General features: G+C 36.3%; 3 protein-coding genes and 2 long non-coding RNA genes across 5 annotated transcripts in view; 1 reads left to right on the plus strand and 4 right to left on the minus strand.

Moving 5' to 3' along the window:
- Positions 1–13838, minus strand: part of AdoR (Adenosine receptor) — a 60608-nt gene extending 46770 nt beyond the window's left edge. The window contains exon 1 of the mRNA XM_089730235.1: positions 13035–13838. Within this exon, the coding sequence (XP_089586361.1) occupies positions 13035–13449 (415 nt within the window). The 5' untranslated portion in view covers positions 13450–13838. The remainder of the gene's footprint in view (positions 1–13034) is intronic.
- LOC149502155 (uncharacterized) lies at positions 1554–2978 on the minus strand. Its single transcript, XM_089730234.1, has one exon. It carries the CDS (start codon positions 2685–2687, stop codon positions 1869–1871), a length of 819 nt encoding a protein of 272 aa, XP_089586360.1. The 5' UTR covers positions 2688–2978; the 3' UTR covers positions 1554–1868.
- Positions 13839–17014: 3176 nt separating the features above from the next.
- slim (scruin like at the midline) lies at positions 17015–21576 on the minus strand. Its single transcript, XM_089730274.1, has 3 exons — positions 19234–21576; positions 18512–18723; positions 17015–17973 (listed from the first exon to the last, which is right to left on the minus strand). Exons 1-3 carry the CDS (start codon positions 19558–19560, stop codon positions 17313–17315), a joined length of 1200 nt encoding a protein of 399 aa, XP_089586400.1. The 5' UTR covers positions 19561–21576; the 3' UTR covers positions 17015–17312.
- LOC149502157 (uncharacterized) lies at positions 21566–24012 on the plus strand. Its single transcript, XR_016323647.1, has 2 exons — positions 21566–22826; positions 22911–24012. It is a non-coding gene; the product is annotated as an uncharacterized LOC149502157 (long non-coding RNA).
- On the minus strand, positions 23798–25959 carry LOC149502158 (uncharacterized). Its single transcript, XR_016323646.1, has 3 exons — positions 25700–25959; positions 25240–25371; positions 23798–25162 (listed from the first exon to the last, which is right to left on the minus strand). It is a non-coding gene; the product is annotated as an uncharacterized LOC149502158 (long non-coding RNA).

The following is a 25959-nucleotide window of genomic DNA, read 5'->3' on the forward strand; positions in this document are numbered from 1 at the left end:
ACCTGCCAGAGGATTCGAAGCATAATTTTGAACAATTATAATCCATACCCAATATTCATGGCAATCATGTCAACGGCAATCAGTAGACTGTTTGGTATTAAACATTTACAAACGATTTAGAGGAGAATTCATTTTTAAACTTTTACAGGTAAATTAGACCTACTATCCAAGATCGATCCTGGTCGATGTCATTATGTCTTTAAAAGTTATCTGGTTTTTATACCGTGGATGTACCCGTTCTTGTCTCATATGCGTTTTCAATGGCCATTGCACAGGGAAAATACTAGCTTAAGCTATTTCCAATTTATACACATTATTTATTATTATATACATTTTTATATATTTTTTATACACATGTACTGTACATGTGTATATAAAAATCACGTATATTTTACAGTGTCCTAAAATCGTGTCTTGAATGGCTTGTATTCATGTTACGTTCGTAGAAGAAGCTGAAAAAACAAATTTTTGACGTAATGGTTGATTTTATATGTACGAAAATATTATATACTTATAATGAAATTAATCGAAGTAATTACCGAAAACACGTTTATGATTTAGGTCAATGAATTCACGGTAATAACGACGAATGTTGGCTGTTGCATTGACATCAAACACACATGACATCGCGTCTATTTTGGAATTTGTGCGTATTGTATGTATCATACGAGTAACATAAACCTGTATTTTATCTAAATGCATCCCAAAATATATATCAAATATTCAACAGTTTAAAACTATTAAGTCTCCGTTGCAATCCTATTTAACTTTCAATTAAGTTTATTAAAGTGGTAAATTATAGTATTAGTCATTTTAAATTATTACGAAGCACAAGTGCTTATAACGATAATAACACGACGATGTAACTATTTCCTTCAATGCGTTTATTCATAAAGTAGTGCCAGACTTTGGGGGCAATTTCAGCCGAATCGGGCCATAATCGGATAATCGGGCAATTTTTGCATTTGGTAACTATGCTTGTCTTGATGAAGGAATACCTTGAAAAAGGGAGAATATACAATGGGCGACTGTGTATTTTTTTATACGTACATTATGTTCATCGTTCTCTCTGTCATTTTTGGATCTGTGGATTTTGAAAAAATATATTTTTTTGTTCGTACTTTTATTGCTTGTAGTTTGTAGTTAAATTCTTGACATTAGAAACTGAATATGAACTGAACTGAATTAGAAAATGAAATCATTTACAATTTTAATTGATTCTAATCCATTCTGGATACCTTAGTGACCATTTTAAGGATAGCATGTTTTTTTATTGATTCATCTCAAATTGTCAGTTTAGAAAAACGAAAAAAAAAGATAAAGAAAAAACCGAGGAAAAAGATAAAAACGATTTTTGCTAATATAACACCGGTATGCTCTCTGACGTATTAGACCACCACCATGATATCCAAGTTAATTTATTGTCTATTTTATTAAAGATAAAACAGTAATTAATCAATTATGGAAAAAGGCTTTTTGTTTTTGTCTCGTTTCATGAATAAAACAATCATATCTCCATATCATATTCTTTATTTTACGCGTCCATCACTAAAGATTACATCGTATAAAAACTTTCTATAAAGTTATAGCTAAGAAGCAGTACAAATTCAAACACATAACACGTTTAAAAAAAATGTAAAAAAACAATTATGAATATATCAGAGACTTAAGTAACTTAGTATAAATATTTTGTAAGGCTTTATTAAGTTCCGTAATTGAGCTACACAAACAATATTTCTTAACTCAAAATCTTATTGCAGTATTTTTGTGCGCCTTCCCCATTTCTAATTCTTAATACAATCACAAAAAAAAGTTTCTACGAAATATAGAATAAGTTAAGTCTTAAGATACAAATTAGGCCCGCGGCTTTATTTTACAACATCGGGATAGTAATTACCGAGCGGCGGTTGTCTAAAAAGATCATCGTCGGTAATGTAATCATTTTTCTTTTTGACTCTCCAAAATCGACAGCAAAGCGATATAATAATCACCGTGACCACCAACACCGGTAGCCATATGTACACCGGTACTCCTGAAGGCTTCATTGTCTCCGAATACGCCTTCAATAACGCACAAGGAACGTTGTTGCGCTCTTTTAGCATCGTCATGTTATGCCACAACACGCATTCTTGGTCTCTTGTTATCTTAATTGAATCATCGCTATTCTTCACAAATGGCTCAACGTCAATATGAGACGACTTTATATCTACTAAATGTGACTCAGCCTTTGGTCTCGCAACGCTTTCCATAAAACTTGACATTACAAAACAGGGGACGATCGTTTCTTCGAAATGCGATCTTTCGATGACCTGTAATGAACACTTCTCATCATCGCGAGCCGCATAGTAATGCGAGTGCGGTGAATGCTCCGTTATCGATCGCCCGAGATTGTAAAGAGCGAGTCCCGTCAGTAAGTCTCCGAAACGGCTGCCGGATTCTCTGAATCTGTAGACGTAGGTCGGCGGCAGGCCGTGGTACACGGGATACGAGGACGGCGATGAGCAATAACGACACGTGAAATGTATTTGGTTCGGTGGGTGGTAGGAGTAATGGGCGTGGTGCGCACTGACGTGATGATGACCGTGCGTCCGATGGTTACTAAAGCGGCCACGCGGCCCGCCACTAATCTTCGCGGTTACTTGCACTAAATTAATTAAAAATATAATGTAGGCGGTGTGCAGCTTCATGGTGTGGCGTCAGGGACGGTTCCCGGCGCGCAACTGCCGTACTCCAGGACATGGGGTCGTGCGACGCCATGACAGACACGCCGTCGCCGGGTTGGCGCCCGTCGCGTGCACCATGGGGATTGCAGGGGGAACAAGCTAACAAGCGTTCAGTAACCCGCCCTTTTATTCAGTTGTACGTTGATTAAAACTAAGCCTTCCCTACGGCACTTCACACTGTTTCCTATAAAATTGTAAACATGAAGATACATTTAGATGTCGGTCTACCGAATAGCTACTTGTGATGCGAATGTACGCTTAGATCGTTTTAAATTTGAGATTACAAACAAGGCCGCCGATATAACAACGTTTTTTTTAAAAGTAATTATTCACTGTAGTGTTCCACTGTTATTGGAAATGCAATCTGGTACAGTACCTTTGCACTTAGCTTAACCTTCTTAGTTGAGGCTAAGAAAATCGTAAAGTATTGAAGATATCATCGTTCAGTCATGCTTGTAAACATTTAGATGCACCAAAGTCTGAATCTTGCCAAAATCAGTAGGCAGCGGCTTGGCTCTGCCCCTGGCATTGCTGAAGTCCATGGGCGACGGTAACCACTCACCATCAGGTGGGTCGTATGCTAGTCTGCCTACAAAGGCAATAAAAAAAAAATGTAGGTTCGATTGTTTCTCTCACTTGACTCACTCTTCAATTATTAAGTCGATTACTTCGAATTTAGAATGCACGTGGTATTGGAAAGTAAACCAATTAAATTCGTATCCATTCACCATCCGACATGCGTAGAATTGACTATTACAAAAACACTAATAACTATAAAATGTTTTAATCCAATTTAATGTAAAAAATCCAAAAAATTAAGTGACAAAATAAAGACAAGACAAATAAAAGACAGGAATTAAAATCATTGTTTAAGCTTCTTATTGAGCACAAAATCCTGGGCGTATTTTTATACGCAAGATGAGCAGAGCAGCTGTGGTCACCTGAGAAAATAATAGCGAGGCTGCTATCAATCTCGGTCATTCCCACTTTCGATGAAGGCCATTTAATTCACCTGACTGAAGAATGGGGTATTTTTAGCAGACTTCAAAATGTTAGTTCTAAACGTTCGATTGGATTGAAGCTTCGTATAGTTATCGTAGGTATTTCAGGGAACGAGTTAATATGGCCACATAAACCTACGTCGGAAGTTTTTTATTTATTAAATGGGTGGTCGAGATCACGGTCCATCTGGTGTAACCGGAGCTCATAGACATCTATAACGTACCTACCTAAATGCCGCCACCTTGAGATATGAGTCTAAGGTCCCAGTACAGTTACAGAAATTACAGTTACATAGAAGATTCGCGATTTCACTAGTTCTTTTTGTACAATATAAATAAAAGCTATAATTGAATAAAATAATAAACTTAACTAACCGTGGCGAGTATTTGCTTCGTATATCACAATACAAAGACGTAGGATTTAGAGTACCAAATGTAACGTGTAATCTTTACGTCGCGCCTCAGTATAATCGCATTCTTCCTGTCAGATATCGAGATAGACAATTTCCTGAGCTGTACCTACTCTGTATTTTCATTGAGGTCTTAGCATCTAGGACGATAACAACGTTACGTGACTTGTTTTCTTTTTGATATTGCTACAGAAATCTCAACACGGCACAGATGTGTCGCAATCTCGGTATATAGTTATTTGAACGAAAATCGTACAATAGATCGGGAAATATTTAACAAATATTAGTCATGCCCGAATGAATCGAATGAAGATCGGTTTGCAGATACTTATTAATTACGGATCAAGTAAAAAGACATATATACATATGGATATATATGTACCTAGTCCAGCCATTAGTTCTGTTACAAATGAAAATGCTTTTTTTTTTAATGAAATAATGTAATAGTATAAAAAATTATACCTACATATTTATTAAAGACTCAGCAAAAAAAAAAAAAATTCTTTTCGAAATGGCCACCTTTGCCTTTTATACAGGCCTTTAATCTGTTTGGCCACGAATCTATGGATTTACGTACTGTTTCCAAAGGAAATTTCGCCACTGCTTGCTCCAAAGATTTTGTAAGAGACTCAATGTCGCCTTGTCGTTTAGAGCAGGCCATGTCCTCTAAAACTGACCATAATTTAAAGTCTAAAAGGCTGAGGTCTGGGCTAGATGAGAGCCAGTCTTCAGCTCTTATAAAGTCGGGAACGTTGGTTTCAAGCCAGGCTTGAGTAGTTGGTGCCTTGTGACCAGGTGCAGAGTCCTGCTGGAAAGTCCACGGTATATTTTAAAAAAATGTATTGCTGAGAGGTTTCTCAACATGATCCAAGACTATATCTTGATACAGTTTGACTGAAATCAACACCTTTTTCAAAAAAATGTAGTTTTCTGACTCTTGGATAAGACACGCCCCACCAAATCCTCACTGACGCACGATGATGGCCACGTTATACCTTTCCGACCACTTGAGCAGCTTCTTTAGAGCTGTGAGCGTACACTTTATCATGTTGCTTATTGTAGTGTTCTTCAATCGTGAAAACTTTTTCATCGGTAAAGAGGATATTTCTGTGCCTTTCCATCCACTCTCTTTAATTGTAAAGATTGATTTAGGACATGTCTTGTATATCGACGATAAGCACCGAGCTTCAGTTCCTGTTTTATAATACGCGACAGAGTCCTAGGGAATCTTCATTTTTTGCGATTGGGGTTTCTTGGGGTTTCGAGGAATTCTAGCTTTAACAGCATTTGAAGTTTTTTTTTTTTTTATTGCTTAGATGGGTGGACGAGCTCACAGCCCACCTGGTGTTAAGTGGTTTTTTTTTTTTTTTTTAATATTTACTAACAATCACGCCACGTTAACTGGTCCCGTGATAAGTTCGTAAAGAGCTTGTGTTACAGGTACCAGATAACGGAAATAAATGTAAGATTTTTATTATACACATACATATATTTAATATACATCCACAACCCTGGAAAAGACATTTATATTTATCATACAAATATCTCCCCTTGGCGGGATTCGAACCCGCGACCCCCTTGTGTAGTGACCATGTCACTTACCACTACACCAGACGGCCGTTTAGTTACTGGAGTTAGTTACTAGGTTACTGGAGCCCATAGACATCTACAACGTAAATGTGCCATCCACCTTGAGATATAAGTTCTAAGATCTCAGTATAGTCAGAGCAGCTGCCCCACCCTTCAAACCGAAACACATTACTGCTTCACGGCAGAAATAGGCAGGGTGGTGGTACCTACCCACGTGGACTCACAAGAGGTCCTACCACCAGTCGTGGCCTAACGGATAAGACGTCCGGTGCATTCGTGTTGAGCGATGCACCGGTGTTCGAATCCCGCAGGCGAGTACCAATTTTTCTAATGAAATACGTACTCAACAAATGTTCACGATTGATTTCCACGGTGAAGGAATAACATCGTGTAATAAAAATGAAACCCGCAAAATTATAATTTGCGTAATTACTGGTGGTACGACCTCTTGTGAGTCCGCGCGGGTAGGTACCACCGCCCTACCTATTTCTGCCGTGAAGCAGTAATGCGTTTCGGTTTGAAGGGAGGGGCAGCCGTTGTAACTATACTGAGACCTTAGAACTTATATCTCAAGGTGGGTGGCGCGTCTACGTCGTAGATGTCTATGGGCTCCAGTAACCACTTAACACCAGGTGGGCTGTGAGCTCGTCCATCCATCTAAGCAATAAATAAAAAATTACCAGCCTTTGTACTTCTAACAGCACGCAGCTGCCCCGATCTTTTCTGGTCTTCGACAAACGAAGTTTTGTTGTATTTGTTGATAGTACGATATACGACCATAGGGCTGATACCAAGCTTTTGAAGTTTCTGGAATATTACCGACGAATATTGTATCGCCTTTGATGGTTAATAAATGTGCTAAATTTCCGATACAGGCACGGCTAATAAAAACGTGTTAAAATCGGCGCCGAACTTCATTCCAAAAACTTTTGTAGGTAAATGTTGCGGATATCAGTAAATTTTGATTTACAACAAACTAACACGAGAAAAATCAAATTTAACCAAGCGTATTGGTAGTATTCGGTAGTCGAAGCGTGAAGCAATGTGTTTTCGGCTTCTAAAAGCTACGTATCGTGAATATTAAAACAGCCTTTCATCACGAAGGTGATCATTCTTCTATTTGAAGAACGTGCTCCCGACGCTGTCAAAGGAAATTTTTAAAGTGCGATTATATGGCTTTTTTTTGGGTCAGAAGGAAATTTTTCTGTTCGTTTTCCCAGATGCATTTGAAAAAAATATGGATATTTCTAGACACCAGAAACACAAAGGTGCATATCAACTACATGATTGTAATCGATTCAATATTATCATCACAAGCAAGAGGTGACCCGCGATTTCACCAGCTTCAAATTTGTAATTCAAAAGATATAAAACACGCTACACTACCGAACTAAAAATATGCTCCGTAGGTCCGTAAGCTACATATTAGGCGATTTGTAGATACATTAGTACATAAATCACGAACCAGTCAACGTGCTATCATATTTACTGTAGCATAAAAAATAAACACGTAGCCTATGCATAGTACATGGAATGCTTTTCATCCTACTGTTTTTTTTTTCTGATACAGGTTACAGGATATCGAACCATCCATATACCCAAAACCATTGAACCAGTTTTGCGTAATTAAATAAGAATTGTGCAAAATTTCGTATTTCTAACATTAGCTTAGATTCTGTGCAGCATTAGCTTTATTTAGGATAAGATTTCTTGAAACTATTCTATTGATTATTTATTTTATGATAAATAATATCTGTTACAATACCGGAATAAATAAAAAAATTATAAAACTTATTCTCACCGATCTGTAAGTCAACTCATTTGTTCATTTTCGCGGTTAAACTTTTTATTAGAAAAATAAGCTTACATTATCAAAAGCGGTATTTAGTATCTACGAGAGAAGGCTTGCGTTTTGTTCAAACAATTGATATTCCCTCTCTCTCTTAAAACTTATCATCTCTTTATCACCAATCATAAGAGTCCAAACGCCAGTGTCATGTGTCACTAAGCATGTAATAATGTTTTATTTTTGAAATAGTATGTTTACTATGGTTCAGCTGTATATTATATGTATCAATAACTAGCGATCAGCAGAAGTGGGACTTCCTTTCCAAAATCGGTATGGAATGTATGACTATCATCACCATTTTAAGATTACTTTGTCGCTTATTTTGACATGCAGCTTATGCAAACTTATGCAAAGTTTACGTTAGAAAAGTCCGATAACCTATTGTTAAAAAATCAAACTCAGCATTTCTCGAGACATTTCCATAATAAATCCTCTAAGCACAGCTAATGATCATTCGTTAGCGTTTCAAAGGGTCGCATTACAGCTTCATATTACACTCGGAAATTGACATCGCCTATAAATTATGAGCCGAGATCGAATGTACCAAAAGTTATTGGAAAAGTCCTGATGAAAAACACTGTTACACGATCAGTACTTGTTCGAAAAAAATATAAAATTTTACCTCCTGCTCAAAGCGCTATTTATGGAACAAAATAATAAAAAACAAGGGTTCAAACATATAATTAAATGTCCAAAATTTTAATTGTTCAACAGTGACAAAAACTTTACGTCAATTTCCAACATTGTTATAGTTATTCAGTTTTCAAACGATAATTACTCTCGCAATTCTAATATATATTCTCAAACGTGATCCAAGAAAACATTGTGCGGTTTTGATTGCAGCAATATGGAAACCTGTAGGTGGATGTTATAATCCACAAATCTTAATACTGTTACTCACACCCAATTATTTATTGTAAAAGATCAATTTATTTTCTTTCTTTCCGTAACGGTGGTATCCGTATCGCCTAATAGACTTTATTGTCTAAACATTGTTACATATTTGATATATTATGGGTAATTTTAGACTAACTGATCGCAGAAAAATTCAATTTCATAAATAAACGAACATCATGTATAATGGTTTCCCACACTGGTTCGTGACTAATAGTTTTCATTGTATACAATGCTGCAAAAAAAATAAACTTGGGGCGAATTATCGAAAGATATCGCTTGAAACCCAAAAATAGTTTAAGATACTTTTTTTTGTAAAAGGCATCATAAGAATGCCCGTAAGGCGCATTGCTTCTAAAAATAAATGTGAAATATAATCAAATTTTGGAACGAAGTTCCTTATCGCGCGTTGTGAAAGGGGGCTAGACGGAAAAATTCTTACGAAAAGTTGTCACGACACTTTTTAGATTCGTCATTCTGACCAATCAACGTGTAGGCGCTTATTGCGTGACATTGCTCGTATCCGATTGGTCCGCGTAATGAGTACAGTTTCTCGAGATAGCGTTTCAACAATAGTAATTTAGTTCATAGTATTGTTTTTTTCTTCTTCATAATGCCGTAATTTATTATTATAACTTAAAAACAAAATTACAATTCCTTCACTAATTAATCGAAAGGAACTTGGTTCCATCCGGGTGTCCCTTGACACCTCTGAAGTTTTTGATTAAAATGTTCCACTTTGATTTTCAATCGATGTTCTAAGAAGTACAGATAACGAAACACAACTTTACTGTTTATATGTACATTTTTTCGCGGGTATGCTTTTCGAAAATTTTCAATGATTTGGTTCTCTATAGCACAACTAAGAGATTAAAGATTTAAAAACATTCCGCAATACATATCATTTGATCTATTAACCACAAGCCGCCTAAGGATCGCTACATACTTGAAGGCTGTGGGTATAAGCAACGACTTAGGACAAATTGTTTTTTTCCGTTTGCAGTGCTATTTCATTGATTGGATATTAATGACTTCGTTGATCTGGTCAGTGACACTGAATATTGTAACCTCGGATTATTATTACGGATCAGAATCAGTATCTATATAAAAGATATAATATTTTGGCATTGAGTGCACCGAGTTGTTCTTATCGCATAAGTATGCTTCTTGTACCCATTCATAGACCTATATAGTAGGGACACGACATATTGTTCTATACGTACAATTGCTTATATAAATAGCACCCATTTTGAAGGCACATACATAAACATATATCTATCTCGTTATTACTCAGCACTTTAACTCGCAGGAAAACAATATAACAGTATTTCAGTGCGTACATAAAATGAAACATGAATATACGTAAATATCTCCGTCTCCGTCTAATGAGGCCGAAAATCCGCCATGTTTAGCGCGCCAAATGTCATTGTCACGTCAGTTCGGCCGTCTGTTTTGGGTTGTACATTATTTATTGACTATGATATCGATTTAATATGATTGATTATATAAAATTTCATAATTTATCATGCTTAAAACATAGAAAAATAATAATTAAAACGTATTTTATAGGATCTCAAGAAAGTCGATGTCCTAAAACTATTATCTATATGTATTTAAATTCATTATGGAGCCCTCATTCCTCATCATGACACTAATCATAAATACCACTTTAAAATATGTCATCAAAACATATTTAGACATTCTGTTTAGATATTTCGGGAAAAAGGCTACCGACAAAATCTCTTCGGAACTATTTAAATAAAATAGTTTTATTCCGTAGTGAGTAAAACACTATTGTAAATTTGTTAAATATTTAATAATTAAGTGATTTTAGAGAGGAAGTCACAAGGAATGACGTTTGTAATTAATGAATAAATGTTCTGTAGGTGTGTTTTTTTTAAACGCGGTCCCTGGATAAGTTTAAAATTTGAATCACTCTCAAGCGAAAGTGATTCAAATGGTGCGGCGCACCTTCCTTGGGGTGCGCTGCGGTAGTATGTTACGGACTTTAGAGTCAGCAAAACAATTAAAATAGATTGTAATAGTCTAAGAAAAACACGTAGTCAAAATACGATAACATTTAGCATGCTAGAAATGGGCTGATGGCTTTGAACTACGCCATATCTTTATGTTTTGCGACAAACGACAACTTTATAAAATCATTGTAGCAACTTTTAAAAATCATCATATCGTTTACTTGGCAAATTCGAAGGACGAACTTGTCTTAGATTTCACCCATCTAAATCATATCATATTTGCACATAACAATATACCTACTTACTTCCCATTAAAGTATAAATTCTACAAATAAATAATACTCAACAATATTTAAAATAAAATGAGCCAAGAACGTTTATCGATAAAACCTGATAACATTGAAATCCTTTGTACAGCACTAAAGCCGCCATGTTTTGTGGCCAGATGACGTCACAGTGGCACGAAATTTTGGTTGACGTTTCATTTCCATAGGTTTCCTACTTCATTGTACCCATTACAGAGGAGAAAATCGTCTCTTAGGCCCATAGAGCATAACAGCTAAATCCAATTTTAATAATTTCTGTCTTAATTCGATAAGTCATTAACATTTGACGGATCTTATGCAAAAGTACGCATCGAATAGAACTAGTAAATTCACCCAATGATAAAATCGACCATAATGACTTGCTCTTGACACTTCCAAAATTTAGATTAATTAATTTTACCAAAATTATCTCTTTTATTTTGTTTTTGTACTTGTTTTCTGGTAAATGTGGAAAAAATACTATTTCAAAAAAAATACACCAAAATAAAACATAAAAAAAATCTGTCGACAAACGGAGAAGAAAATTGCCTTAAATTACCTTTGCCTTCTTTGATAAAAATATAGTCGTTTCCCGGTAAGTATATTATTTTTTATTACACATAGGTACCTAAGCCGTCAACCAAATAACTAACATTTTTTTTTATTACAAACAAAATAGAAAATGAAACAACTGTTTAGTCTTTGCCTATCTATATACCTAATATATAAAGATTTTATCTGACGTTAAGCGGACGTACATAATATACGTAATACACCTGCTTATATCGTTATCTTCGTTATTGTGAATGAACTAATAATAGGTGATAACGTTTAATTACAACGTTAAAATTAGGGTAAGCCTGCGATTATGGAAACAGCGCTTTTTATACGCCTACTACGATAACGCGAGAACGGTTTATTTACAAAAACTAGATCGAAACAATAACTTGAAGGAACCCTGCTCGGACTTCTTCCCAAGTACTGTAGTTGTCACAAGCTTCTTTATTAAAAGTTGCACGCCTGTGTTATAAAATCCCTAATTGCGAAACAAAATAACATACAAGTACAGAGTACGCATTCTGTGTATTTTTCAGATAAATAATATAATGAACAACATTATAAATTGGTTATCCATTTTAATAAAATTCTTAAGAAAACTTATGATTGCTATTTATTTTACGTGTTATATGTCATACGGCACAGGGAATAGGAAAGGCAGTGGTTGCAACTAAGTTGTCGATTGAAAACTTTCGTGGTCTATGAAAGTCGACCATAGTAAAAACTAAAATTAGGTACTTAACTATCTTCGGTAAGTTTAAGTCCGTCGTAATAAATATCTGTATTGATAATATGCAAAAAATTTATGAAATCCAAAAATTGATACTGGAATAAAGTGGGAATTACCTCGAACGTAATATTAAAGCTCATATAAAGAACTTTTAATAATAAACACAAGTGAGAATATATTATTGTCCTTATGTTTTTGCGCGTCTCGAAAATATAATTTTAAAATGTATTTTTTTGAATATATTTTTAAATAATTAAGAACACCTTTATACAGAATACTGCGTCGCGTTAATTTTATTTTTTCAATGTTTTGAATTGTCATTTCTTTTTATTGCCCTTTTTGTCTGACGAGCATACGGCCCACCTGATGGTGAGTTTAGCAATGCCAGGGGCAGAGCCAAGCCGCTGCCTACCGCTTAATACTCTCCACAAGCCTCGTTTTTGAAGAAGGACATGTCATAGCGCTCGGGAAACACCGTGGGGGGGAGCTCATTCCATAGCCGGATGGTACGTGGCAAAAAAGATCTCTGGAAACGCACTGTGGATGACCGCAGTGGCTCCAGGTAGTATGGATGAACTCTACTCCGGTGGCGGGCGGTGCGATGGTAAAAACGAGATGCCGGTATCATCTCGAGCAATTCCTCAGAGCACTCCCCTCATTTGATCAATAACAATTAGTCTGGCAGGAGGTTAAGCCGTAAATGATTTAATGGAGTTATTGTTTTGTTACTTTTATAACATTTTCACTGTAATATAACTGCAAAACATAGATATCTCAACTCAATCAATTCATTTATAAATTTTATTTTCATAACAATAAAACCATTACATCTCTACGTTCGTACCCCATATAAGATATAGATGCCATTGTATTTAAATGCTAATGTTTATCTACTTACATTCAAACAGATTAAAATGTGAACTCTGCCATTAAGTGATTTAAAAGGAAAATTATAATAAAAAAAAAACCTATAAAAATGAGATTTTCATTAAACTCACCTATAGCAGTTCTTGTCCGGACATTTCTGGAATAACACATGGGGTGAAGAATAGCCCAGTATCGATCCACAGAGACGGCCACCAGACAGAAAATACTGATTGTGCACAACATCACTAGTAATGAAACTGTGAAGAGACACGCATGGAGATTCCTCGGCAATCCTACCGAAGCTAGAATAGCAAACGGTATCCCCAATAGGCCTACTAGAAAATCGGCTGCGGCTAGAGACACTATATAATAGTTAGTTCGACGTCGCAACCTCCGATCGCGACGAAACACAAATATCACCATAGCATTGCCGATGACTGCCACTAAAGTAACCAGAATTTCGAAAGTTGTGTAAGCCGCGTGCAGTTCTGGAGTCGGCGAACGGTGAGGTGCCGATGCGGGCGTAGTATTCATCTCTTCAACCATCTCTCATCACTAATTTAAAGTCAACAGATCGGCCCCAAAGATTATTCTGCAGCATGCAGCTCAAATAATAACAAGTATCTATTTGCATCATACTATAATGTTATCGGCAATACGGACGTCACCAGGTTTTTTTGTTTGTTTTAAATTCATGATTCCGCTTTTAAAATCGTATTGCGAGATTAGAATGCGAATTAAAACTTTCGATTTAAAATGATAATTTTCGGCTAAACGCATTCGGATCACGAGCAACGGTGTTCGATGCAAGCGTGTCCCGTCCGCGGAGCGCGCGTCCCATCACTGCGGCCGTGAATTGGCGCGAAACCGCGACAATACATAAGCGTCCCGACTCGACGCACGTCCTACGCCGACGCGCTTAGGACTTGTTGCGTGCTAACGACACTCTTTACTGTGCCATTATTTACCCTTGAAGAGGAGCAAGTACCCTTGAACGAACAGTTTTAGTATTGGATCTGTTAAATACGTTTTAAAGTATTACCAACAAACATGTAGTTGTACGCAAATTAATTTTGTAACGAATTTAACTGTTAACTGTCGTTAAATTGACCCCACCTATGTGCATTATGTTTTGTGATGACTCATCCACAGGTGGACATGTTCTTATGCCTACAAAAGCAACAAAAAAAAGCTGGTACATAATAAGCAATACGTTCCGGATTAAAGGGTGGGAGTTGGGACAGTCATTATACTAAGACTGAGACATTGAGATTTGAGATTTAGACCTCATGTCTCATGATGGGTGGCGGCACTCATATTATGATGTGTATGGCCTAACCACTTAGCAGTATATTGACTGATCACGTTTACACACCCAGAGCCAGAAAAGAAAACGAAACACGCTCTATTTGCGTTATCTTGCTCTATCTATTAAATAGTTGCGTGCTCTATCTATTAAAATTTCAATAATTATTAGCGGTGCTAGGACTAGTGGAACGTCATGAAAATTCGAAAATTAGAATTTCTTAGTGAGTTAAACTTCCACATACACTTCACAATACTAACATAGATGATAGTTCAACGATTCCAACTTTCGCCACCTAAATAGGTATATACCAATTTTTTTTTCCTTTTTCTCCTTGTGCCCTCGCTCTGCTCCCAACATCTGCAGACCGGGAAGTCCCTGATAAGCCGCGTGCCCCCACAAGGCGCGGACATGCGTAAAAAAAAAAAGAAACACCCTGCCTATTTCTGCCGCGAAGTATGGAATATATTCCAATTTCAAAATGCCTTAACTCATTGCGAAGTGTATAATCTATGACTCATTGTTTTTCTTCATTTAAAAGAATTGTGAATCATGCTAGGGGGCTAGAGCTCCCTATGTGACTTGTGTCCGATTTTTTGTTATGATGATTATAAAACAACTTAGACGTAAAGCATGTACATAGTTTATACTTCCTATCTTTCAGAGGTTTTGTCAGAAAATTTAAAATAACTATTATCCATATCCAGAAATAAAAAGACAGCCACCTCGTTTTTTTTTTATCTATCCTAGTAACCTCGCGGGGTTATAAGTTTCATCTAACATGTAGGCGAGCTCACGGAGCTCAGTCTGGCAAATTTCTGGCCTTAGCAAGGGCAGTGCTTTGCTGAATCTACCACTGGATCGGAATCGAGACCCACTGAGACGATCCGACGAGAAACTCAGTGGGCGACAGTAACCCGTCCTATAAAAACGACTAAGAAAATCGACAAGCCAAGAATCGCGACTGTTGCTCGTCCACCTTATTTTCCACGGTAACTATTATTTTATTCACGGTACATACTTATGCCCGAAGTATTGAGCGCCCCAAAACTTATGAAAGATAAGTATCAAACAAATAAATCCTTGTGTCCAAGTTCTCCTGTTCCTCGAGCTCTGGTCACTACTACAAATACCTACTACTTAGATCGGTCTGCCTCGCAATATAAAAGCGCCGCCGTATCCACGTCGCACAAATCAGAACCTTCTTGTCGCTACCAAATCTGGTGGCTACGATACTTGACAGCGACGGATCATGGCAGGATAATGCTACTAGGAATGCACTATCAGGCAATAGCAGGCAATGGGGCGTAAAAGAGAACACTCCTCTCTCTATATCAATCTATTGCCATCGCGTCGGGGGACGGAATAGGAATCTCGGCACTCGGCAGAATTTTGACCCCCTAAGTGTTTCGGAGTTCGGTGCTCTCCGTGTGCTTGTCTGGGAACCGGAGAAGCACAAGCTTTTATGAAGTGCGTCTCGTATTATTATGGATAGGTAGCGTCATTCACGTCTAAGCTCCGTCAATCATTATACGCCTAGGTCGTGCGATCGCTTGCCTTTTTTTTGCCTATTTAATGGAATAAAACAATTAATTTAATCTAATATAGAACAACGTAGGTAGAATGTTCGCTCCAGAGCGACATCGTAGGAAAAGATTTCGAATACCATGATATGTATGTGCTGATTCATAATGCCATATGCTCTTGAAAAATTCTCTGCCACGTTGGATCCAAATGCATCACCACAATTTTCGACATTATGGGGTTGATTTTTCTGGAGAGGAGCCGTTAAAAATAGGATAAGCCCTTGGAGTTTTCAGTACAGGTTACCAGTTTTTATTCGAATCAATCCTGGAAGATCAAAAAGATGGTCTTACGTATAAAATCGCGAAGAAGCCACGAATTTCCGATGGCAAGTTGATTCGGTATTAATGAACCCTTGATGGGTAGGTCTCTGCAAACTAACCATAGTTCCAAAATAAGTATCCATTAGACATTAAGTTAAAGGTTTCTTCTTCTTCCTATTCGTACACTCTTGACAGAGTGGTCGTGGTCATGCATCAGTCGGATCCTGCGATACCGATGCTCTCGCGATGAGACGCCATGTGGCACGATGTTTCGCAGAGTGAGAGCAATCATTTATGTTGGAGTGAGTCACAGATTTTATGAGGTCGGTCCATCGTGTTGGAGATCGTCCGCAAGATCTTTTGTCCTCGACTTTCCCTTGTACCACCAACCGCTCAATGTAGTCCTCATTACGAGTGATGCGCCCGAAGAACTTGAGAATTCGTATTTGGACTGTTGACGGTTAAAGTTATTGTTGTTTATTGTTAAAGGTTTACTGAAATGTAAAATCAGGCATCATACTGACGTTAATAAAAACGGTTAAAAGGCTTTGGCCTTTACTTAAAACTTACTTAAAACTTGCCAAAAATAATAGGTTCCGTAATTGATTTATTTATTGCAAGTGACAGGCTTACAAAATAATAATCACAACCTGTACAACCCGGTTACATTATCTCTGGACCTGGCGAAAGGGAAATTGGGAGGGGCTGCACATTCCAGCGAGGTCCAGAGATATTGTAACTGAGCTCTACTTGTCACTTTAATTCGAAGCTCTCCTGAAACACTAAAACCCTTAAAATTAGCACAGACAAAACACTTTTCTCAGAGGCTGTATAATAATGACTGAGGATATAAAATGACTAAACGTGCGCCGGTATTTATTTTCAGTTTGATGGATAGGCATTGGTTAGATAATACATATTAAATATGTGTCCAAAAAACAGTCTGAAATAAATCACATTTGTTAAAATGCAAACAAATTTAATAAATATACATATTACAATCCGTAATTCACATTAACACATCACAAAAACACAAAATTGCTTTTACAAATCTTCAAGTCAGTCAGTTCGTTCATTCAAGTCGTTCTATATAAAGATAATTTAAAGTTTGAAAAATAAACATTATTGTTAAATTTATGGTTGATTTACTACCATTTTTAGGTAATTCCGTTTCCTAATAAATAGTCATGATGAAAATTATTGCTTTAGAAGAAAAGTAACTACTGCAGTCTGCCTCTTTCCTCCATTTTCGACAATTATTTCCAGTCTGGATGTAATCTATTTACAAAGTGTAATGGTACACCAGTGTTTAGTAATGTATTTCTGTCAACTTGGTCTAGATTAGGATGGAATGAAGTTAGTGCTTCCCAACAAATTTCACTGAGTTTTGGTATACATAACCATACTTTATACAAAATATTATTTCTACAGTTTGCATCTTCTTTAGGCTCAATCCCACCAAATATATACATGCAACCAGAGGATGTGACTGTTGATGAATGGAAGTACAAAGGATGAGGTAACTGAGTTTTTTTCATAAGGGTCCATTGCAGATCAGCAATGTCTAACCTCCAGATATCTTCAAAAACCGCTTGACCATCTGAACCACCTGCTACAAACACTTGAACACCATTTGGTGAATCTATTTGAACAGCACTATGACATTTTCTCGGTAAAGGTGCTATTGTATTTGTCATACTATCATCAGGCTTGGCTGACAATATTGTCCATGATTTTGTAGTGAGATTAAAAACTGGTATTTCCATTAATTCAAAAGCCAAATCTCCTGTTCCTCCTCCAATAACATAGAAATTATCACCAACTTGAGCTATTTCATGTCTATATCGTCCCAATGGTTCACCTTCTTGGCCAGTTCCTACAAATATTGGTTCCCAAACTAATGTCCTTAAATCTAATCTGGAAACAATATTATTTTATCAAATTTAAATACTGTTAAGAAAGACTGATGACAGATGGGCAGCCAAGCTCCCTGTCTACCTGGTTTTAAGTGATAGTAGGTAGACATTCACATTAGGATTAGATTATCCATCACCCACCTTGAGACATGAGGTTGAAGTCTCAATTATATTGTTTCAGTAGATATAAATTACAGGTCAATGTATTATTATTGTATGTATTATTGCAAGTGTACCCAAAAAAAAGATGGTGGTGCTAAAAAAACCCAGTCATGCATGAATCTAGTCTCAAGAGACAGTGTTGACTCACACATACAAAATGAAATATATATTTTCCAAACTCATCCAATATAAAAAAAATGTGTTTGTTCATCATGTAACATTTTGTGAACAAATGATTCCTACACACTCTGTATTAGACAGCATATTAGTGTGGAATTGAATTAGCCCACCTACGCTGGGATCAAACCACTGCTCATTTGAGTTACATCTAGGACTTGACCATGCATCTAATCTAACAGGCTAAATGAAAAACATACCTGAAAATATCACAGTTATATGCAAAACCGTTGGTGCCTCCTATAGCATAAAATCCACCATCATGACATAAAACAGATTGGCCATACTGTCCAGGTGGTCTGTTTCCTGTTACATCTAGAATTTGTAACTTAGCTTCTTTTGACCCAGTCCGCCATACAATAACATCATTACTACATCTGTTGCCAAATGGTGCACCTGTGCCACCAAAAATCTAAAAAGAGAAGAAGCCAATGGATATAGGCTTTTAATAGTGCTTTAATATTATTATTAGTAGGGGGTACAACTTTGCTCATGCTGTTTGTCTATACTCCGATAGTATTAGCTTCTCTAGATATCATTACCTTAACATTAAACTGTGCCCCAATACCTTTAGACTTAAAACCTTCACTTTTACAATCCTTGGGTTTGTTATAAAAGTTAATTAATTCTATCTAGTCTTGCATTTTAAGACAAATGGCTCTAATACAGCAAATAACATAGTTGTTTTCAACAAAAATATATTTGATCATCTGCTGCAAGAGATCAAAAACACAGAAACAATAAAACTCTCCAAATTCTCCAGATGTTGAAACTATCAGTTGTCTAGTTCTGTTAGTAGTTGTGACCAATGGTGTTCATTTGAATCACAAGCATAGTGTTTTACAATAATACTCTTATATTTAAAAAAAAACAGTGGGAGCAAAGTTGCACACCTTATATTGATAATAAATTTTCTACTGACCATTAAATACCGCCCATTAATACACATAGCATTAGAAGCCAATTCGTCGGGCATGTTTACATATCCCTTGTGTAGTTTCCACTTTCGAGTGGCAATAGAAAAACTCCAAAGCTCTTTAAACAAAGGTCTTGCTGATGTCCAAGTAGGATTCACAAGGTCTATGTTTGCTAAAGGTAAAAACGGATTATAGCCTCCGAAACAGTATAAATTCACATCGTCGCAGGCAATTCTGTGTCCACTTCTAGGCCTAGGAAAATCAAAACCTCGACACTTCACTTCGGTTACCTTAAAAGGTTCGAAAACATAATCTTTTCGCTGTGATGTCATACTTAGTATTTACTCTTCACAAGGAACTTTTCTCAACTAATTAACAAATTTTACTCAAGACTCCATTAAAAATCTTATTTTCCACAATCATGCGAAACATGTGGGATCTTCGATTAATAACATTATCATATGTCAAATTTGTACAGCTGTCTATTTGACAGAAATTATGGTCTCACAGCTTGTTACACAGCTTGTACGTCTAGTTATAATTTTAGGCCAAATTTGGTGAATATCTCGGAAACTCGACATACCCAGTATATTTACCACGTAAAAACTTGTTTTGGCATCCTAAAAATAAATAAGTTAATAAAAATGATAATTATATGTTTAGCAATAAAATATAACCATAATAATATTACGAGTTTTTGATCGAGACTACCAGTTGACCTCAGATAATTCTTTGACCGCACGCTCTACGTCCTATAACTTGAAAACAGTACAAAAGTTTCGGTAGGCAGCGGCTTGGCTCTGCCCCTGGCATTGCTGAAGTCCATGGGCGACGGTAACCACTCACCATCAGGTGGGCCGTATGCTCGTTTGCCTACAAGGGCAATAAAAAAAAAAATGTTAAATAGGAAACTTGTAGAGAATTCAATTCTCTACAACATTGATAACAAAATACAAATAGCGTAAAACCCATAGAAAACGAGATATTTGCAAGAAATATAAAAAAAAACTTGTGACCTTTGACCCCTGACTTTACAATTTGCGACCATCCAAGTGTATATGAATTTTGAGAATAGTTTTAGGATGCCAAAACACAAGTTTTTATGTGGTAATCTACTGGGTAGGTATGTCGATTTTCCAAGGTCAACCTCCTATAATGACTGGACTATATAAGCTTGTTGATTAATCTCGAAAAAGCCGCTATTACACCGGCGACTCCAGATCGCAGTAGCCACAATGGGACAGTGGTTCCGGAAGTGGCGCATTGACATCAACCCCACGAAAAGCAACAGCGGTGCTCTTCAAAAGGGGTCGCCCTCCGAATACCACTTCGAGCAGCCCACTTCCTAACAGACGCATTAACACCTCCGCCATCAGTCCCATCACTCTCTTTAACCAATATTAAGACACCTCTATCCTATGATTTGCAAGCGAAGTAAATTGTCCCTTCGTAATAAGGTGACATTCTACAAAGCTTGAAACCCCTTCAAGTCATTCACTTCCGTTTTTGCAGGATAGCCGTCACAAAACGTTTTTTTTTTACTACCTAAGCCGGTAGCCTTATGCGGTTAGAGGTTATGCTAACGTAGCCGAGCGAGGTGAGCTCACGGGGCTCTAACCAGAGGACGCAGCTAAACACTAGCCCTAGCAACAGCAGTGCTTCGCAGAATCTACCACTGTATCGGTAACGACCCATTGGAAGATCCCGGCGAGAAACTCAGTGGGCTGCGTCTATGGGTTGATTTATTCGCCGAACCCTTCGTCGCACGCGACGGGTTCGACAAGAACCATCCGAGCAGCGTCAGGACGACCAGCCAAGCCAGAAACTGTGAAATGAAAACGTGTTCACAATATTGCATCTAATATTGATGATAAAGAGCCTCCTGCCAAAAAACATTAATTTTATAAAATTACTTAATTATATTTGTATAAGTACCTAAGTTGATTGCCTGTAATACAATACCATACTCATACATCTTTGAATATAGTTATATTTTGGTCCTAATAAAAGGTTAAAGACTGTTTGAGTTTTCTTGCTCATTCATTAAACACAAAATTACCTTCGAACAAACACGGATTTGTGGCGCTTAATCAAGGCGCATACTCCTTGCAAACCCGCCCCCTGATCACGTAAAAATTTGCGACAGCCACAATTTTGCAGATGTTGTGCAGACGCGTCGCGACCGATCGCAAAACGTCAAATTATTTCGTATCACGTACCGTAAAACGGGGTCAATAGAAATTACGGGGTGAATAGACACAAAACCAGGAAAGTTTTTTATACCATAATATACAATGATTTTCGTCAGTAAATCTACCTACCGCGATTGTTCGCTTACCGCTTACTGCAGTTTTCTGTCATACAACTAGCGCCAGTCGCAATCGGGTAGCAATAATTGGCACTAAAAAGCCACATAACTTTTTTTTTTTGCTGAACAAACCGGCAAATGAATTTATAAAAGCGCGTTACATATAAACATTTCAAAATGTTTAAGTGGAATTCACGTTTGAAATGCCAAGTGAGAGCTGCTAATTCTGTTCTTTTGGATGAAGCGTTACTAAAAATAAGTGATCTAATAATAATTTTTGCTTTATTTTGAATAATAGCTATAAAAATGTAATTGTGTCATGTCAAACACTGATAACATTTTTTTTTGTAATCGTTTGATAATTTGTAATCAGATAGTTGTTTACGTTACGAACCTATTTTAAAAAAGAATGGATCAAAATTATAGCCTAATTTATTAATTTCATTATCAATTAAGTAAGTACATAAGCTCACAACCCATCTAGTGTTAAGTGGTATAGACCTCACAACGTGAATGCCGCCCCCATTTTTAGAAACGAGGTCTGAGTTTCAACTGTATACCAAAACGGCTGCCCCATTCTTCAAATTGCAACGCATTACTGCTTCGCGGTAGAAATGGGCGGAATGGTGGTCTTGCGGGTTAATCAAACGCCCTACCACCAACGATTTCAGAATATTTGCTAATTTGATTTTAAATAAAAGATGAATGAATCCTTAATCATGGAAGTCTTCCATGTATATATGTCAAATACGTGTTTCATTGGATTTATTGATATCTGCCTGCGGGATTCTAGCACTGGTTCAGTAAGATTTCAAATTAAATAGTAAATTCTAGAATAAATGAGTTAGTTTTATGGTTTTATCAATAATAGAGTGTACAACAGATCCATCTTACGCCGACATGAGGCCGACAACGCTAGAACAACCAGTCGATGATATTCTAGGCGAGATGCTGCTATTCTTTATCAAGTAATAGATAGTGGATTTGTTTGACTTGGCAAGAGTAGGCTTTGATTTGAATACCAGAAATATAGTGCAGTCTTTCACAGCTTGAAGGGAAATAAAAGCTGTGCAGACTATTCATAATAATGTTCACCCAAGGTCATGGGCAATATGACGTGAATAGGAAACTGCATGTCAGACATTAACTTAATGTTCTATATTATTTTTAAACAAATGAATCTAATATTTTAAGACAATAAATAAATATTTATTTTTATAATTAGCCCAGTTTTTCGTCGACGAAGCCATCTTAAGAGAAGCTTCATTGCAAATATCAGGCCGATATTTAGTAAGTTATTTTTATTCATTAACCAGGTACTCTTTGCACTCACTCACGGCAGTAAGAATGTTAATCAATCATTATATTATCTAGACTACAGCGGACAACAAAGAAGAGTAGACACATCGTGAGCTGTAGTTGTAGAAAGAGGAGAAAATGGAAACTAAGGCGAACCACTGGCTCATGCAGCTTTCATTTCAGCAGAGGCTGCTCGTACGCAGGCAGAGGTCGCACATCTTCCAGCTGAGATATATAAAAAAATTCAAGGAATTGACCAATATCGGCAAAAACCTTGTTTAAAATAATAAGTTCAATTTTGTTTTAATTTTAGCCGAGTCCATAATAGTTTATATTACCATAAAAACGAAATAGCGCTTGTTACCATAGTCAAGCAAATCCAAATATATACGTTTTACTTTAGGCTGGTACTACAGTAAATTTTATGACACTAATGAGTATATTTTACGCTAATAAAACTACTCTCAACTTAGCATTTCAAAATGACTATTTATTTTTTTATTGCTAAGATGGGTGGACGAACTTACAGCCCACCTGGTGTTAAGTGGTTACTGGAGCCCATAGACATCTACAACGTAAATGCGCCACCCACCTTGAGATATAAGTTCTAAGGTCTCAGTATAGTTACAACGGCTGCTCTACCCTTCAAAACGAAACGCATTACAGCTTCACGGTAGAAATAGGCGGAGTGGTTGTACCTACTCGTGCGGACTCACAAGTGGTCCTACCACCAGTAGAATACCAGTATTTAGCTTCATTGTATATTTTGTACTCACAGTATTCGGCATGTTCTGCTTCTAGTCTATAGGGTTATAGAGCTATCACCTTGCTATCATCCTACTTACCTCGGCCCCAAGTTCAGTTATGTTTCTTTGAAGTTATCGGCAGTCGATATTATATTTCAATTGTGGCTTCAATTTCATGCGGCAAGAAGTTGGACATGTATTACAAACAAACTACGATTTTCTAATTTAAGAATTATTATTCAAATAAAACAAAATTACACAAAAAAAATTATTATCAAACTTATCTGACGGCCGTCTGGTGTAGTGGTAAGTGACATGGTCGCTACACAAGGGGGTCGCGGGTTCGAATTCCGCCAAGGGAAGATATTTGTATGATAAATATAAATGTATTTTCCAGGATTATGGATGTATATTAAATATATGTATGTGTATGTGTATAATAAAAATCCTACATTTATTTCCGTTATCCGGTGCCTGTAACACAAGTTCTTTACGAACTTATCACGGGACCAGTTAAATATTTATATTATTATTATTATCACAATGAACAAAAATCAGTGGTGGTTGATCAACATTTTGTCTAAATTATGAATTATGTTTTTCATTTTGTAAGTAATATTCATGTAAGTATCCAACAAAATCTAGAAGAATTATGAATTACTAGTCGATTTGTTATTCATTCTATTCGATTATTTAAAACAGCAGTATATACAATAATATATATAACAACACAACATACAAACGGGGTTAACATAAAGATAAAATGATACAGAACAAATTGAGCACGACAGATTAAAACATTGTCTTAATAAAACAACCTCACAATTTTGCTTTCAAATAGTTATGAATCCATCCTTTACTATAAACACAAAAATGTTAAGGAAATATGTATATTTCCACTAAGCACAATTAAAAAATTATAGGCAGAAATAATTAGGCTATTCTTGCCCTCTCAGTTCACATAATTAAGAACAGCAGTTTTAAAAATATCTACATAAAATTACTAGAATACAGAGGTTGAGACTAAATTTAATGTCTGTTCTCCACAATCCAATTGAACCACCCTTGAATGTTGACATGGTGCTAAGTGCTGTGTTTCCTCTTCTCTCCCAAAAAATACAATGTTATGAATTTGATAAGAAACATCAATTTCAGCATCTTCGTCAGAGAGTTGGGGCACTGGAAACCCATGTGTGTTTGCCATGTTATGCAATACAAGCTAACAATTATGGTCTTGGCCATCATATGATGATCATAATGCAGTACTCTATGTACCAACAAGCATCTCCAACTGCCTTTCAATACTCACAATGGTCAACAGTGTTCCTGGTATGACAATAAACATTACTATAGTACTATATATTAACTGCCTTCCCAGTTTTAAATATACTTTTAGATTGAGTATTATTTTGTAGTCAGGTTACTGAGACAGAGCTCATGATGTCTTACTTGCCTAAAAACCAAACTTTTTCACTATTATGGTGCAGGTCCTGCATAGGCATATTCAGTTGTGATAAGCCAGACAAATGTATCATGAAATGTTGCATCAATACTAAAAATGTTAAGATCACTATCACATATCTGAAAAATTTTATTCTTTAGATAAGTACTATCAAATGTTTGTTATTGTGAATGATAGGCTTCAGCAAAATACTTACTATTTGCACATTCTTGAAATGATAATGCTTGCGGTTCTAAAACCTTTCTTCATATACAGAAGATCTGATAAGTGCAAATGAGTGCCATCTATACACCCCGAAACCCCAGGAAAGCCAAATTTATTGTAAAACCTATAATGAAAAGAAATTTATTTACTATTATATTATGTTTTCAATCACAAAATTATTATTGTTCAAATATCTATGTACTATAAAAATAAGACAAATTTTGAATTAAAAAAAAACTATGTAGGAAAGATTAATGGTGGCCTGAAGGCCCTTCCAGTTTCACCAGAACTTAACATTTCTCAGAACTCTGTTTAAAATATAGCTAGCTATATATAGCTAAATATAGCTGTTCAAGAATATAACTGATATATTATTATATGATTGACTCGTGGAAATTGTAAAATCAGTGGAACTCTTGTGCTCTATACTATAAGACAATTATTTAACTTACCCATTTATAATAACTTGTGACCCATTGTACTGTTTGCAGAAACTTTAAATGTTTCAATAAAACTGGAAGATTGTTTAATGCCATAGCCACTTCCCTATTGGATTTACTACAGTTTAACTCAAAATGCAAAAAGCTCATTCTCACAGGTTTCTGGTATGAAATTTTGCAATGCTGTTAACACCTGTATAAACAAGTTATTTAAAACATTTAGTTAAGAATAAATCTGAAATCAAAAAAACAATGCTACTTTTGAAGACAAG

Source organism: Bombyx mandarina, chromosome 10 (assembly GCF_030267445.1).
Source record: "Bombyx mandarina strain Sakado chromosome 10, ASM3026744v2".
NCBI classification, from domain to species: Eukaryota; Metazoa; Arthropoda; class Insecta; order Lepidoptera; family Bombycidae; genus Bombyx; species Bombyx mandarina.

What these genes read in the sequence shown, in the direction of transcription:
- LOC149502155 (XM_089730234.1), bottom strand. Translation starts at nt 2,687, where the DNA reads ATGAAGCTGCACACCGCCTACATTATATTTTTAATTAATTTAGTGCAA.
- slim (XM_089730274.1), bottom strand. Translation starts at nt 19,560, where the DNA reads ATGACATCACAGCGAAAAGATTATGTTTTCGAACCTTTTAAGGTAACC. An exon ending in TTAATGGGCGGTATTTAATG is followed by an intron (nt 18,724 to 19,233) that starts GTCAGTAGAAAA and finishes TTCTCTTTTTAG; the next exon opens with ATTTTTGGTGGCACAGGTGC. An exon ending in TATAACTGTGATATTTTCAG is followed by an intron (nt 17,974 to 18,511) that starts GTATGTTTTTCA and finishes TATTGTTTCCAG; the next exon opens with ATTAGATTTAAGGACATTAG.